General features: G+C 35.9%; 1 protein-coding gene and 1 long non-coding RNA gene across 4 annotated transcripts; one reads left to right on the forward strand and one right to left on the reverse strand.

Moving 5' to 3' along the window:
• The first annotated feature begins 71 nt into the window (after positions 1-71).
• Positions 72-2,747, forward strand: LOC148296408 (uncharacterized). Its single transcript, XR_015833526.1, has 3 exons — positions 72-684; positions 1,461-1,541; positions 2,446-2,747. It is a non-coding gene; the product is annotated as an uncharacterized LOC148296408 (long non-coding RNA).
• A 3,388-nt stretch (positions 2,748-6,135) lies between these two features.
• On the reverse strand, positions 6,136-14,325 carry DET1 (light-mediated development protein 1 / deetiolated1 (DET1)). Of its 3 annotated transcripts, none has more exons than XM_021967811.2 (12): positions 14,123-14,324; positions 13,931-14,039; positions 13,066-13,487; positions 12,706-12,934; positions 11,852-12,025; positions 10,901-10,969; positions 10,690-10,746; positions 10,028-10,108; positions 9,774-9,938; positions 9,419-9,514; positions 8,484-8,583; positions 6,136-6,836 (listed from the first exon to the last, which is right to left on the reverse strand). In XM_021967811.2, exons 2-12 carry the CDS (start codon positions 14,000-14,002, stop codon positions 6,697-6,699), a joined length of 1,605 nt encoding a protein of 534 aa, XP_021823503.1. In that variant the 5' UTR covers positions 14,003-14,039; positions 14,123-14,324; the 3' UTR covers positions 6,136-6,696. The 3 variants fall into 3 exon arrangements, with proteins under 3 accessions (XP_021823503.1, XP_021823502.1, XP_021823504.1); XM_021967810.2 differs by having other exon boundaries at positions 13,931-14,043; XM_021967812.2 differs by lacking the exon at positions 9,419-9,514 and having other exon boundaries at positions 13,931-14,043; positions 14,123-14,325.
• Between the last annotated feature and the right edge of the window lie 536 nt (positions 14,326-14,861).

A 14,861-nucleotide genomic window follows, 5' to 3' on the forward strand; every position in this document is an offset into this window, starting at 1 on the left:
CTTGTTTGTACCAAAATTAGCTTTTTTACTCATTATTTGCCAGAATAAGTGTAATACCCTCAAAAATAATATTTGGTTTTATTATTTTTGTGGAAAATATTATTAAGTCGTGTGACTATTTTGGATGTTGTATGATTTTGGTTTGGTGTGGAAATATTGGAATTAAGTGACTTAATCTCAATTTGGGACAAAATACCTTTATGATTAAGTTTATGATTTTACAAAGGAAGTACAAGAAATTGAAGTGAGAAAATTATGATTTTTGATTTGGAAAATCGAGGTTGATCTCACGAACGCGTAGGCGCAAACGGTTCGTGAATCCGAGTTGAAACAAAGAAGTTATACTCGTTTGAAGTTTCAGGGACTAAACTGCAAACAGAGACTTTGCCTATAAATTTCAGAAGGACACTGTTGAGGATTCAGAAATTGCAATTGAATCCGGAGGTTTGAGAGCTCATCGGAGAGGCGATTTCCGACGGCTTCTGCGGCGGCGTACGGTGGAGGTGATCGACACCACCAACCCAGATAGAAAGCCTGATATCTTGTGAACATAACCCAAGAAGAATCGGAGTCATCGGAGGTACGGTGAAGGCAGGGCGACGCCGTAAAGTTGGTTCGTCAACAGTGAAATCAGCAACTTCAACAGGCGGTTTGAGCCACTTACACTTCTAATTGGACCTCGAGGTAAGAATTAAAGTTGTTCTACTCAGTATTACGAACATTTTGGCATAGGTCTTGACCGGCGATTTTAGGGTGGTCCGTCGCCGGAATAGTACCCAAACAACCACCGGCGGTGGCGGCGCGTGGCAGCGCTGGGTGGCGATTCTGAGTTAGGGCTTTAGAGACAGAATGTAGTTCTGGAGTAATTGAACATGTTTGTATGTTTGAATTGTTGAGATTCCGTCGTTTAATCGACGATCGGAGCCTCACAAATGTGGACCATTGATTTGAGATTATCGGACCGTTGGATCGTGTCCAATTTTAATTATGTTGTAGCTGGTGTTGTGAGGAGTCTGTAGGTTCAGACGGATTGATGATCGGACGTCCCGATCATAAGTTATTAAATTTCAAAGTTAAGGCGAGCGATCGCCATTCGATCGTGTAATGTAGAATTATCCGATCGTTGGATTGGGCCCAAATTGTTGCAGGGTGATGTTGGGACTATTTAGAGTCCATTGGTGAGATCGGATTTGGAATCCGAGGTTGTGGGCCAAAGGCGGATTTTTGGAGTGTCGGTTAGACATGTGGGACCCACGGGACCCAAAAAGTGACCTTTTGGACAATGGGTGTCATTGGTCATGATTCGACGTCGACAGCACGTATGTCACAGTTTTGAAGTTGGTTGGAGGAGATTTGATCACTTTGGATTCCCGGTTGGTCCAAAGGGCAATTTCGTCATTAGATGCGAAATCTTGGATTTTTGGAGTTTTGTACTAAGTTGAGCTATGTACTTTGCTTAGGTACTGTTGGAGATTGAGTTGCTCGTTGAGGTTTGAGATTGAGGATTCGTTAAGTTGTTGAAGACGCAGCTTGGACGAAAGGTGAGTAAAACCATCCTAATCGTGAGTAAAATCACGGATTATTATATTTATTATAAGGTGACCTTGGATAATGTTAATGGCTATAATTAACATGTTGGTTGTGATTTTGTAAAATGTTTTAATTGATTTAAAACACATGAACTTGTTCATCAACGGTTCATGAGGTAAGTGAAACCTATTTTGTTTTGAATTAATACTTTTTATTAGAGATTTTGGTGTTTAACCATATAACATATGTTGTGGATGTATGGTGGAAATTCATTCGTGAATAACCACATAAATATATATAATAAATATATATTGCTGTGATTGGTGTATTTGGCTATAAAACAATGTTTAATGTGAAACTACATTTTATATTGTTTTGGTGTTGGTGTTTTGGTGTTGATGGATTTAGGTGAGAATACCTTGAATCCCTTCTGAGTTTGTCAGGTGGGCATTCTCGTGGCAAATAATGAGGGATAAATTACCCTAGGGAGCAAGACCCAAGAACAGTTAGAGCTCTAGTCTGGCGCCATCTAGTACTCATGACTGGTGTGTAATCATGAGTGAACACTACTATGGTGTTTTGTAGTGTTATAGATTAGAGGTTCATAGTATTCTCTCTTCTATCTGTCAAACAATTGACGTGTGAAAACTACTTTGAAATAAAGAGTTTTGGTGTGGTCACAGGTGGTGATCGTAACAGTTCTTTAATTAAAACAAAAGAATTGTGATTGTGATGATATTGATGATTATGATTACCTTGGTTATACAAGGATTGTGGTGTGCTAATGAAAGTGCATGTGTTTGTATATTATGTGAAATTGACATATTATACTGTGGACGTGGTTTACTCATACGAGCTTTAGAAAGCTTACCGGGTTGTTCTGTGGTGAACCCGGTGCACTATTCAATGGTGTAGGGGAAAATCCTGCAGGTGGTAGAGACGGTGAGCAGGAGAATTAAGGTGAGGAGCAGGAGGCTCATTGGTGGTTCCACATACTGTAAAGTGTGGTGTGAGAGTGTTGGTGAGTGTTAGACTTCCGCTGTGTGAAATAAGCTCTGAGGAGCATATTATGTAAAATGATGATTGTTCATTTATGTTGTGAGTTTGTAATGTAATATTTGACTCAGAAGAGTTGAGTCATTATTGACATTGTGGTTCGGAACAGTGGTGTTGTATCAAAAAAAGAAAAGTTTAAATTTCTAGGTACTTTTGTTGAAGGTTCCGAGCTTCGCGTCCCGGATCGTTGGTTGTTCTGTTTAATTTTGCAGATTAATTGTTGTTGAAAATTCGGGGCGTGACAATAAGATTTTAAGGAAAGCGTTTTCGACCAAAAAAATGAAGATTTTAAGGAAGCACGTTGTTAAACGCCAATTCTAGCATAACTTGTGGCCAGTATTTGGCAAATACCCATTCTCTATTGCTCAGCCAGAGCATGGAACCCAGGTGCTTATGGATGTCAATCAGATTCTATGGGTCCGAACAACTTTCGTTGCTGATATAAAGTTGGCTCCTTCATGAAAGTTATTCCAACGGATGTCTAGCATGACATGCAAATTTGGGATCACTCTGACTATTTCTGCCTTTTGGGACTGTCACACTGTAACATGTTCAGAGTTAGTTGGCTGCGAACCAGCCATTTTTAGTTAATGAACAAGTATGTCACATGTGTAATAAAGAAAATATTAAAATAAGGAAAGAGGCTTTGTTGACAACTATGTAGATGTTCACATGTAAAGGAGGAAAACAATTAAATATTGTTTGTGAGAGCAAAAAGAGAGAATTAAGAAAGAAAGAAGAAGGAAGGAGAGCAGCAATGGGAACCAAGTGTTAGGCATCCCCAGTCATGGCCATGGCCAAATGTTTCCCTCAAAACATGCAAAACCCATCTTCAGCCATGAACTAAAAAAAGATTGCCAAATTTTGAGGGACACATTTAGCCATTTAACCGTCCTCTCAAGCCACTTGTAGTCCAGCTATAGCCTAGGCTAAATTTTTTTGTGGGACCAGCGTATGTGATGCACAAAGGAAAAGTATTATGTGTGGGTGCAATGGCGGATCCAGGAATTTTTATAGGGCTAGGCTAAATAATTTTTTTTTTATAGAGGAGATATATTATAAGCTTTTTTTCTCATGAAACAAAAATGTAAATAAAATTTTATAAATCAAACAAAGTCACATTACAATCAAATATAACACAAAAAAGTACAAAATATAAATAAATATAAAATCAAACACATTGTCCAACTTCGAAAAAATATGTTTGATTGCAAAAAAAAATTTAAAGAGCTTACCTAGTGAAGTGGAAATTAAATTGGAAATTAAATAAAAACTTAACCACAACAATTAAAATTGGAAATTAAATATATAAAAAAAAAAGAGAAAAACTTACCAAGATTGAAGAACCCACTGAAGATAGGTTGGTACAATTTTTTAGAGGAGGAGAGCTATTTCCTCTAGGCTCTCAAGGTTCAAATATGGCGTTTTGGGTGGCTAGAAGAATTTTTTTGATGTTTGCTCTCTGTGGGTGTAGTTCAATATCAGTACGATTAGAATAGGTCAAGTTGGTAGAGCCTTAACATGAGTTCTACTTCTAATCAAATTGATTATTTCCTATATGCTTTAGGAATGGGCTTATTTTAAACAAAGCTATTATTTACTTTACTTAAATTGGGCTATTATCAGTTTATTATATTTATTTAGTGTAGTGGGCTAATATTTATTAGAGTAGGAATAAACTTAACTATATTTAATATTTAAAAATCTTCCCCTAGGCTGGAGCCCACTCCAGCCTAGTAATAGATCCGCCCTTGTGTGGGTGTGAGCATGGAACATCTCGTGCAATTGTAGATCTAAAGGCTGATATTAAAGACGAGCTAACGTCAGCTAGCCCTTACCTCTTTTTTTAACCTTTTAAATATATTTAAATTCGTATTTTTTTAATATATAAAAAATTGGTTTGTAAACATTAACTATTTTTTTCCTTCTCTTTTTACGTTATAAATGTATATAGAATGATTTTTTAAAATAATAATAATAATAAACATATTCGAAAAATTATTAAGATTCCTTCAAGATAAGACGTGCCAAATGGACATGAAAGTTTGATAAGACATGCCACATGTCTCATATCTGGAATAATATCTCTAAATAGTAGTTTAATAAATTAAACAATATATAGTAGTGGAATGTATGAGTGTTGTACGATAGTTTTTTTCTCAAAATAATAAAATATGGAGGACTCTAAAATATAGTTTGCATGACTGAAGATAGAAAAAATTTAGCCCTACGTTATTCTTTAAAAAATTAATATTTTGAAGGACAAATTATAATCTTGAACCACATTTAGCCCTATGATTGAAACCTTACAAACTTCAAATGCACCACTTTACTCCTCACCCTAATACCCACATTTTGTAAAAGCCAACGTGAAAACAAATTCTCCCACCTAAAGTTCAAACTCGTTGGTTGGCTTTCCTTTCGAAACAGACTCCCAGTTCGAACAAAGAATCCACAGGTTCATTCCCTCTGTCAATTGGCTTGGAAACAGTAAGTGCTAAAATCTACAATAACACTTTCCGAATACTATAATCTTGTTTTCAATAGCTATCCGATGTAAACCTAACCTCTGCATTCTTGCATTCAAAGTTTTTGAAAGCTCATAATCTAGCTTGAGAGTTTAAAGTCCTTGGTTGACTGGTATTTCCTTGACTTTTGACAATATTTTTCTGAAAATTTTTGCGAGGTTAGATTGTTATGCAATGTAGTAATTTTCCTCTCCCGAAATTGTCTTGTCATGAGAAAATATACTGTTATGAAGGTCTTTGTCTATTTATACTGTTTCTCTAGCTGTTACTAAGCATGGTTCTTCCCCACTTCTTGGTCGAAGGTATTTCTGTCTTTTGGCAACACTAAAAGTCCACTTGTAGTTATCTTATTGGATGCAAAATTTATATTCTCACAAATGCCCCTCATCTCTTCCAATTTCCAAAGTAGAGATGTTCATTTGACTCAGAAGAGAGGCATTCCATCAATTCACTGGGTGAGATCTTCCACACGTATGAGGTCTGAAAGTTGAACGGCCAGGTCCAGCTCCAAGATTGTAATTACTTTGATCAAATAACTAAAACGGAGCATTTATCTGGGAAAAATAACTACAACAGAATCATTTCTCTGGGAAGAACTGGTCAAAAAAATTCATCATATCCCTTCTAAACTCGTTCTATTTCGTCTGGTATTTCGTAGGCAGAAACGATATATAACGTAGAGAATACATAAAAGAGACCTTCAAAGGAACAGGTCCAGCTCCAAGCTAGCTAGGAGTGGGTATAAGCAGATCCACGATCTCGTTTCTAGAGACTGGAAAGATAAAAATGACATAATTTGCTAATATTATGTCAGGTGATAGTGTTTCTCCAGAAGAGAAGGCATACATCTCAACATTACTAAAAATAAACAACAAAAGCCGGAAACAAACATTCCAGGAAAACTCTAGTGCGCCATGCATTCTCCAAAGACTTGGTTGGCTACCAACTATGAGTCACAGTAAAACATTTAAAAATGACAAAATATGAAAATTTAATCTTATCAAGAGATTTCAAAATCAACTACCAAAATAAAACAAAAATGTCATTGACATCGAAATTTATAAAACCGTTCACCACATTCGCCGAAGGTAACTTCTTTATACACATACAATTATACTATTTTAAGGGTAAGAAGGGAACATGAAGCCCAAACAATATTTGTACGCTTATGTTACATTGTAGTTGTTGAATCTTTAGTTTTATTATTTAAACTTAATTTAATCATCATAATGACTTGAAGAAATTTTCATATCACCTTGCACTAAAATGGGGGAATTTGAAAAACCCAGAGGCTGCCTCGACCAAACCAGAATCGCTAGCGCGACCAGAGAGCAGCTACAGCGAGGAGGCTTGTCACCAGTCTTGTCCTTCAAGTGGGAGGCCAACAAATGTTGGCTTTAAGCAATTGACCGACCACTAGTATCCATGAATAATACCTCAAGGTTGATGTTTACACATATCATTGTATAGCATCTATATATACTTAAATGTTAAATATACAGTTATTTCCATTTGATTACCTATTTCACAAAAAGGCTACTTACAAATATAGGAGCCAGTAGCCAACTAAGAAGTATACTATTCATTTCCGGAAGTGAATATTCACAACTGATGGCTGCAACGACAAATTCTGCTGAATAGAGAGAGCAAGGGGCAAAAATGGATGAAAAAGAAATGAAGAAATCTTTTTTGTTCGACTGTCTGTGCTACCAGCTTCTGGACCTATTGAAAAACCCAGAGCATCATTTATGTGCTTAGTTTAAAAAGTCAATTAAGCAAACACACAACACACATGATCAACCAAATCAGAAAACAATAGTATCGAAGACATGATTAACATTCCTATATGAAATTAGCCAAATTGAAAATAATTCAGCCGTTCAACTATTATCACATTCATTCCAGTGAATCATCAGAAGCAGTGTTCGTCTATTTATTTTATCAATTGGATGACTCAATGGTTTATGATTTGGATGATCCTTAAATGGAAACCTAAAAATGCATGGTTTCAAAGATTTGATCACATTGCAAGCTGCACCTCACATGTGGCCGTTAAGTTAAATCCTCAACTTAGGTTTTTCAATCAATCACCAATGTGTGTGTGTGTGTGTGTATGGGTCAGGTTCAAGGTACACACAAAAAGCCATATTTTTTTACACACTTTCTCAAAGTTCACATCTTTTATCATCTAACGGATAGAAATGCATCTCACACAACGAATAACTTCATTATTTTCTCTCTTCGTTATTTGTTGCACACTTGACGAGGTGGGGCATTTAGTCTCTCTCATTAAATGTGGTGTCTCGTAACGGATAGAAATGCATCTCACACAACGAATAACTTCATTATTTTCTCTCTTCGTTATTTGTTGCACACTTGACGAGGTGGGGCATTTAGTCTCTCTCATTAAATGTGGTGTCTCGTTCTCCTAGATTATTTTGTTTCCGTTTAATTCTGAAACTAAGCACTAAACTTCATCTGGTTTCTTCTCTCTTATTGAAATCAAACTTTTTCGTACTCTAGCCGGAAATCATGCGTTAGCAGAGTTTGTCACTCTCATCAAACTTTACAAATTCAGCCTCCAGTAGAGAACCAAACTTCCCGTATCAGAGTGGCATCACATTCAGAAAAAGATTGAGTTGGAGGAAGAGGAAACTGTCATTTTTCCATAAATTTCTTCAACCCACAGTTTATTGAGGAAGTGAAATAAATCCGCTCAAGTTTTTAGATATGTTAATGAAATTAACTAGGTACATGGGTTAAATTGTATGTGTGAATTTTTAAAGCGCAAGGGTGATTAAGTCATGAGCTACATAATGGAAGAAGTAGCGTTCAGGTTTTGAGATGGAGGAAGCAGTGTAGGCAGACCAACTTTTGGTTTTACGTTTGGTTTTTTTTCTAATTTAATTTTGTCTTATTATTTTTTTTTTAAATTCAATCATGGGGAGAGGAGAGTTTGTAGGAGAAAAAATGGTGAGACAGAAGAGGTTTCCTTTTGGGTAAGAAATGAGAAGAGTTTTTTTTTTCTGTCAGTTTGCAGAGAGGAAAAGAATTAGTAAGAAGAACACATCACATCTAGAGTGGAAAGATAGACCAATATTGAATAACGTGCAGTAAAATATTTTTTATTCTTCAGGATTGGTGGAGAGAGGGAAGAGATTAGAGAATAAGAATTGAAGCACACTTTTTATTATTGTAAGTTTCAAGATATATTATTTTCTTTGACTGTGTTTAAATCTAATGGCTTAAAATGTATAATTTGTGTTAAAAATGTATGTCCCCCTGATCCTGGCCCTATATATACGTATACATGTATGTATGTGCGCGTATGTATACATATAAATAACAATACTGGTAAATGATAGATACCTGTCTTGATTTTAAATTTCAGCGTATTTGGTGGCCTTCTTAAGATGAACTTGATGGGATGGTCTGTTGACTGTCTATGCCGATCAGTCGCAGAAATCAACTGCACCAGAAACACATTTGAAATTGTGAAACCTTAGTAGAGGGGGTTGAATTGACAAAACTGATTTGCCCATAAGGTATCAAAATGCATTGTGTCACATTCAGGAGAGAACCACACAAGAATGAGCGGGTGTGCTCACCCGTCTACTTTTCTAAATTTTCAATTGTTTCGACTTCGTGTGCGTTACATGTCAACAAACTGGGGCTCCTGAGAAACCCTACGATTTTTGGGAGGCAAGAAACTCTAGCAAATAGCTGGACACAGCCTTAAAGAATCTAACCCTAGACCACGTGGGAACAAACCACGGGCCTGACCACAAGACTAAACCCTCGTAGATTATATCACAGTTCAAAAAAAAGTTTCTTTGATTATTTTGATTGATTTGATTTTAGCACACAGCATAAGCAATTCACATGACTACACAAAAACCAAACATAGAACCTGTACTCAAACCTGCCACAAACAGTCAACTAAAAAATTTGTGATGTGGAAATAGCTTTCCTTACAAACGGATTCAAAAATATCCATTTACATAAAGGTAGAATATATAACGCGATGTCATTTAAATTTTGCACAGGACAAACCACAAAGCAAAACTCCATCAGATGCAATTTGATGCAAGAAGATTGGTCTTATTGATGTTTCTGTAGTTATGTTTTTATAATAGTTTTCCAATGTTTAAAAAATTAAATTAGTTTATTTGGTCGACTTTGGACTGCGTAGGTTTTCTCTTGCTAAAGATAACTGGAGCATACACATAAAAAGAATATATTCCTCGGTTTAATGCAAACAAAGCAGTTCATGGAATGGGAAATTTTTAGTTTCTGAATCAAACCTTTTCATCAAAGCGAAAAAGAGATTGGTCAAAGTAGGGAGAAGGGCTCTGCGACTGACAACTAAAAGGCAAAGAAACTAGCATCTTCTTCACAAACTGCAGGATCATCAACTGATTATATGTGAGGTTTGGGCACAAAGCTAAATACAGAATGCAACCACAACATTAACAAATAAACCTTGTTATCATGCCTTAATGATACAAAAGTAACTGGAAGCATTGCTATGCGGTTTGGGCACAGAAGGTAACCATACTGATAAATAAACCTTGCTATCATGCCTTAATGATGCAAAAGTAACAGGTAGCATTGCTGTATAAGATTTGCATGTAACTAATTCTGATAGTGAAACTTCACCTGCAAAGAACTACTTGCTTTATTTTTAGCACTTCTTAGTTGCTCCCGAGCATGCATGTTATTTGAGTGGGATGAAATGAAATTCAAATACAATGAATTTCTTGATGTTGCATGAAAGTGGTCACAGAATTGCTCAAACAGGAGATAAAGCTCATCTGCCGTATTCTACAAGGAAAAATGTCAAATAAAGCAAAGTCTTGTTTTGATCTGTGAAAACAGAAGAAAGAAACAGAAAACAATTGCCACAAAATTACCTGATAAAAAGCTGCAATTTCAGTTGTCTCCATGTTATATACCGCAAAAAAGGCTGGGTGCTGATCAGCATTACGTGATACCTGCTCCAATGATACAAAAAAAAAAATACCAACATTATCAAGTATTCAATCAGCACAAAGCCCATTGAGCACAAGAATGCAAACTCTGGGAAACCCACATTAATACTGATAATGTTTGTTAGTTTACCACTATCCTGAAAGCTTAAGCTGTTGTGATGTGTGCCAGCATTTGTACAAAAGGCACATGTTAAAGATATCTTGTGACATTTGTGCAGTGGGAACATGTCAAAGACTACAAATGAAGAATCTTGGAGCAAGATTCATATTTTCCAGAGTGACACCAAACATCTACAACTAAATATAAAAATACCAGAGTGACCAAAAATCTACAACTAAATATAAAGAATCTTGGTCAAATTCAGATGTCAACTCTGTTGAACAAATGGTACAACTACAATGGATAGGGTGACTCATTCCAGAAAGCATCTGGGTTCAATACGACAGAGTAATTTATCCCCTCTCCTTCAGGGACCCTATCACAGATGGAGGATTAAATTATGTGATCAAAGAGTGTCCAAACATGAAGTTTATATTTCTTAGAACGAGTATGATATGAACGTAATGCTAGAAAGAAGTCTCACCCCTCCATCTACACTACCAAACTTTATTAGCAGGTGGTGCCGGTCCAAGAATTGTACCTGTCCAAGAGTTGTGTACAAACTTGTTACATGTCATATTTGGTGCGCATTATCAGATTGCCTGTTATATGGAGCAGTGAAGATTATGCAAGTGATTGCAGAAGTCTCGTACTATATATAACTACATTTTAAAGAAAAATAATGCAAGCCCTACCTTCCAGATCACCAAGTCAACATAGTCTTGGAAATGGAAATAGAACTTCTTCTTCAGGGATTGGACCCTCTGGAGTGAAAAAGTCGTATAAGTTAGATTAATTAAATTAAAAACATTTATTGCAAAACATACAAATAAACTGGTTGCATAAGAGCTAATGACAAACAAAAAATAATGCACATAGGCAAGAACAAATAAATGTTCCAATTGAAGCATAATATCAAGTAATTCAAAACAAATAAATGCCTGGTGCAAGATTTTCATTTGGGTTGGATGCTTAAACATCATATTAAATACTTGTGCTTCTATCTTAATGATTTTCAGTCTATCATATAACCCAGATCTTTTAAGGGATTGGCACTGTTGTCTGCACATTAGTGTTACCCTAAAGTTTATAGGATGGTGGCACATTTAGGTTCATGGTACAGCTTTAGGAATGTGATATGCTTTTGTTTCCTGGTAATTGATATGCTCCAGTGCCTTGTACTAGCTAGGTTATGGGGCATACTTAGGTTACTATTTAAGATAGTGTTTCACATTGGATCACTTATCGTTCAGATCATTTCTGCACAATCTGGAAGTAGATCAGTACATGCGTGCCTGAGAGCATAAATACTTACATGCAAGCACAAAAACGCTAAACATCTTTCCACCTAAATTTGAATTTTCTGTGCCAAAAAGGAGTTTAATATTCGTACAATTTTATTTTATAAAAACTACACGCATAAAGTGTACCATATCCACATAGCCCAAGAGCTTACTAAGAGAATGAAAATGGTTTCAGAAAATGCCGGTAAACAAACATTAATGTAAATCACATCTGCTGCAACCCCATCTAAAAGATATTCCAAAGTGATGTGTTGCAGCAGCTTGGAAAACATATTCCAAAGTGCTATGGCAAGATAAAGCATTTAAATAACAATGAACCATAGAATGACAGAGATAACCAACCAATGCCTGATCTGGTTCTTCATTCCATATTCCTCTAAATATGAAAGAGAGCAACCGCTGTTTGATTCCACTAAGAAAGCAATACTCTGATGAAGGCTCACTCTGATGTAAACCATTCTCAACAGGATTCTCAGGCAGTTGATGCAGTTTACCTTTTTCATGACTAAGCATATTCTGCCATCAATCAAAAGTTGATTTGAAAATTGAATGCTCGACATATTAAACATTAAAAAGAATTTCTAATCACCAAACTTTGTCAATTTCATGATAAAATAAATGAGGAAAAATCTGCATTAGTTACTAAACTGTGTGGATGATTAAATGAAAAGGCAAGGAAAATGTGGGTTAATCCTTATTTAGTGGTCCGGGTATGGTTAGGATGGCAGAGTTTTCGGTCTCAGGAGCATATTGCTCTGATGAAGTGCTGGGAATAGAGCAAGATACGAAAAAACAATCTTCTTATTATCCACCGCGTTAGAGTATAACACACAGGTGTTTATACTGAATCCAGGACATAAAATCTGCTCTAAAATTAGCCTAGAATCAGGCTTAACAAAGAAGCCTTCAATTATGACTTCAAGCTTAGACCAAAATCAATCTCCCAGCTGTAAACAGCCTATACTAACAGCACACAATAGCCACAAACAGAATGGAAAACTAAGTTTTGAACCTGTAGTACAAATTTTTGTTGCCTTCAATTATTACTTCATTATTGCTATTTTTAACAAAACACAACACAAGAGTCTTCGTCAACAACGAATTCAGAGTTTCCATAGATTGATCCTATTAGACAAGATATTAGCAAATTCCATTCATCCAAGTCTCAGTAAAGGCTTGAAATATATGCCACTAACCTGAGTGCTTGAATTGAGAAAAAGCTCATCATCTTCACGACAAAATGTCCCAATTGCTCGTATGTCAACAAGGTTCCCGGAGTCCCTGATTTGCAGTATGTGTATTGTTTGATAGCGAATTGACACAATTGCCAGTAAATCATCATACAAGAAGACACCCATGTTATGGGCCAGGTTAATAAAATCGTTGTGAAAGCACTTCTGATCCAGAACAACTCCATCTTCCAATCTAAGCATCAGAAGGATTATCAAACTAATAAGTAACGCATAGACTAAGCTTCCAAAAACACCCAATAACATTTCACTTTCATAAGTTCTCTGTTAAATTATAATCTATACAAGAAAAAAACAATAGCAGACCTCAAGAGGTGAAAAGTTATCTTTTCTATTGAGGGGACTCCCTGAACAGCTCCTCCAACAGGCGCATCATGATTTTGTGTAGTAGAAGTAGCAAATAGTCCAAATTGGTTACTCTCCATGTAAAGAAAAAAGTCCTTGCATATAAGCTCATTGCTAGAAGCAAGTGATACACAGTACAGTTGGCTGAAGAAGCTCTCAAACCTCTTTGCTTTTGGGGGAAGATCATTAGTATTGCATTCTTCTTTGCATGAATATGAAAGCCACGTTGGTCTATAAACAATCAGATCCTGATGATTTCTACTGAAACATATGAGGTATTGACCATCCTCAGTGATTTTACGGTATAGATGATCTGGGCACTCAACTTCATATATGGTACAATTAGGGACTAAATTCTCGTAAAATCGCCTAGTATGGTGAACCTGCAAGCATTAGCATTACAGGTAGTACTCAGGATTCTGTAGTGTATGAACAGAATATTGCAACATTTTTTACCATTCCACTTCAGTCCCCTATTCATTTCTAGATATTCTAAGTTTTATATAAACATGTCATACAAGAAAGAGATAGAAAAAGAAGAAAAGATAAATTTACGTGAAGTTAGTGATAAAGATCACCACAGAAGCAAGACCTTGGCTTTCTGGAAAAAATGAAGATATACATAGGAAAGAACAAAAATTTTCTAATTCTACTGAACAGGAAGCGGAAAAATATATTAAACAACCCAGAAAAATCAAACAAGCAACAAAAAACAGTAGATAAATAAATAAATAAAAGCCTGAAGCAAAAAGTAGTTGTCCATGCAGCTTTATATTAATAATAATATAATAACAGTAACAAGAGGTAAAGAGTAACAAGAAGGTACACTAGTGCCAGGAGCAGCAGTGGAAATTTGGCGGTCGAAAATCCTGGCAGCAACATTGTGTCTTCTAAACATTACTATTGATGGCTTCTACTGAAGCTCAATTGATATTCTACCTACAAACAATTACTTACTTATTAGAAAAGAAAAAATGCTTCTATTAATTGAAAATGGAGAGACATGAGAATTTATTACAGATCTAGGTTTCCGAAGGCGTTGCCTAGGTGCTCGTCGGAGCTCAGGAGTTCCGTTATTTAGCTGTTTGCACGCTTAGCATTTGCGTCGGCGGCGAGCTTCACTGCCGCTTTGTGGCTCTGCGAGGCGCATCTGCGCGAGGAAGAAGAAGGCCACGCGTCGTTTTGAGGTGCTGCTGGAGTTTATCTTTTAACACGTTGCCCCTGTCTGATTATTATTATTTCTTGAAAGAACGCTGCCACTACTTTAAAAGAAACGCTGCGTTTTATGAGCAGCAAAATGTTTTTTTGTTTTTTTTTTTGTTTAGCAATCTAACTTAGCCAATCCCCTCTCTTCTTCCCCGATAATACATTCAATTTGAGAATTCTCCCCAACCATAGGCTGCAAGTAGGGGTAATAGTTGTATTGGAAATTCCGATTCTAAAATTTTTGATTTTGGCAAGTTCAAAAGTTCTAAAATTCAAAATTCAAAAAAAAATTTGATTGGAATTGAAATGTATTTTAAGATTCCGAATTCCAAAATATATCAAGAGTTCAAGCTTAAACTACACATAATGGCTAGTTTTATATTGAATTAGATATGACTTAATGACCAAATAGACATGGACGAGCTATTTCATAAAGGATAACAACATATAAATGATAGTATATAATAGTTTTTCGAGCTTTTACGTATGATTATTCAATTTTAAGCCAAGTTTAACCTTTCAACTAGTTAGACAAGTTTAAAATTTTCAAT

Source organism: Prunus avium, chromosome 2 (assembly GCF_965620075.1).
Source record: "Prunus avium chromosome 2, drPruAviu1.hap1.1, whole genome shotgun sequence".
NCBI lineage: Eukaryota > Viridiplantae > Streptophyta > Magnoliopsida > Rosales > Rosaceae > Prunus > Prunus avium.

What these genes read in the sequence shown, in the direction of transcription:
- DET1 (XM_021967811.2), bottom strand. Translation starts at nt 14,002, where the DNA reads ATGTTTAGAAGACACAATGTTGCTGCCAGGATTTTCGACCGCCAAATT. An exon ending in ATAACTTTTCACCTCTTGAG is followed by an intron (nt 12,935 to 13,065) that starts GTCTGCTATTGT and finishes TCTGATGCTTAG; the next exon opens with ATTGGAAGATGGAGTTGTTC. An exon ending in GAAATTTAAAATCAAGACAG is followed by an intron (nt 6,837 to 8,483) that starts GTATCTATCATT and finishes GTTTTTCAATAG; the next exon opens with GTCCAGAAGCTGGTAGCACA.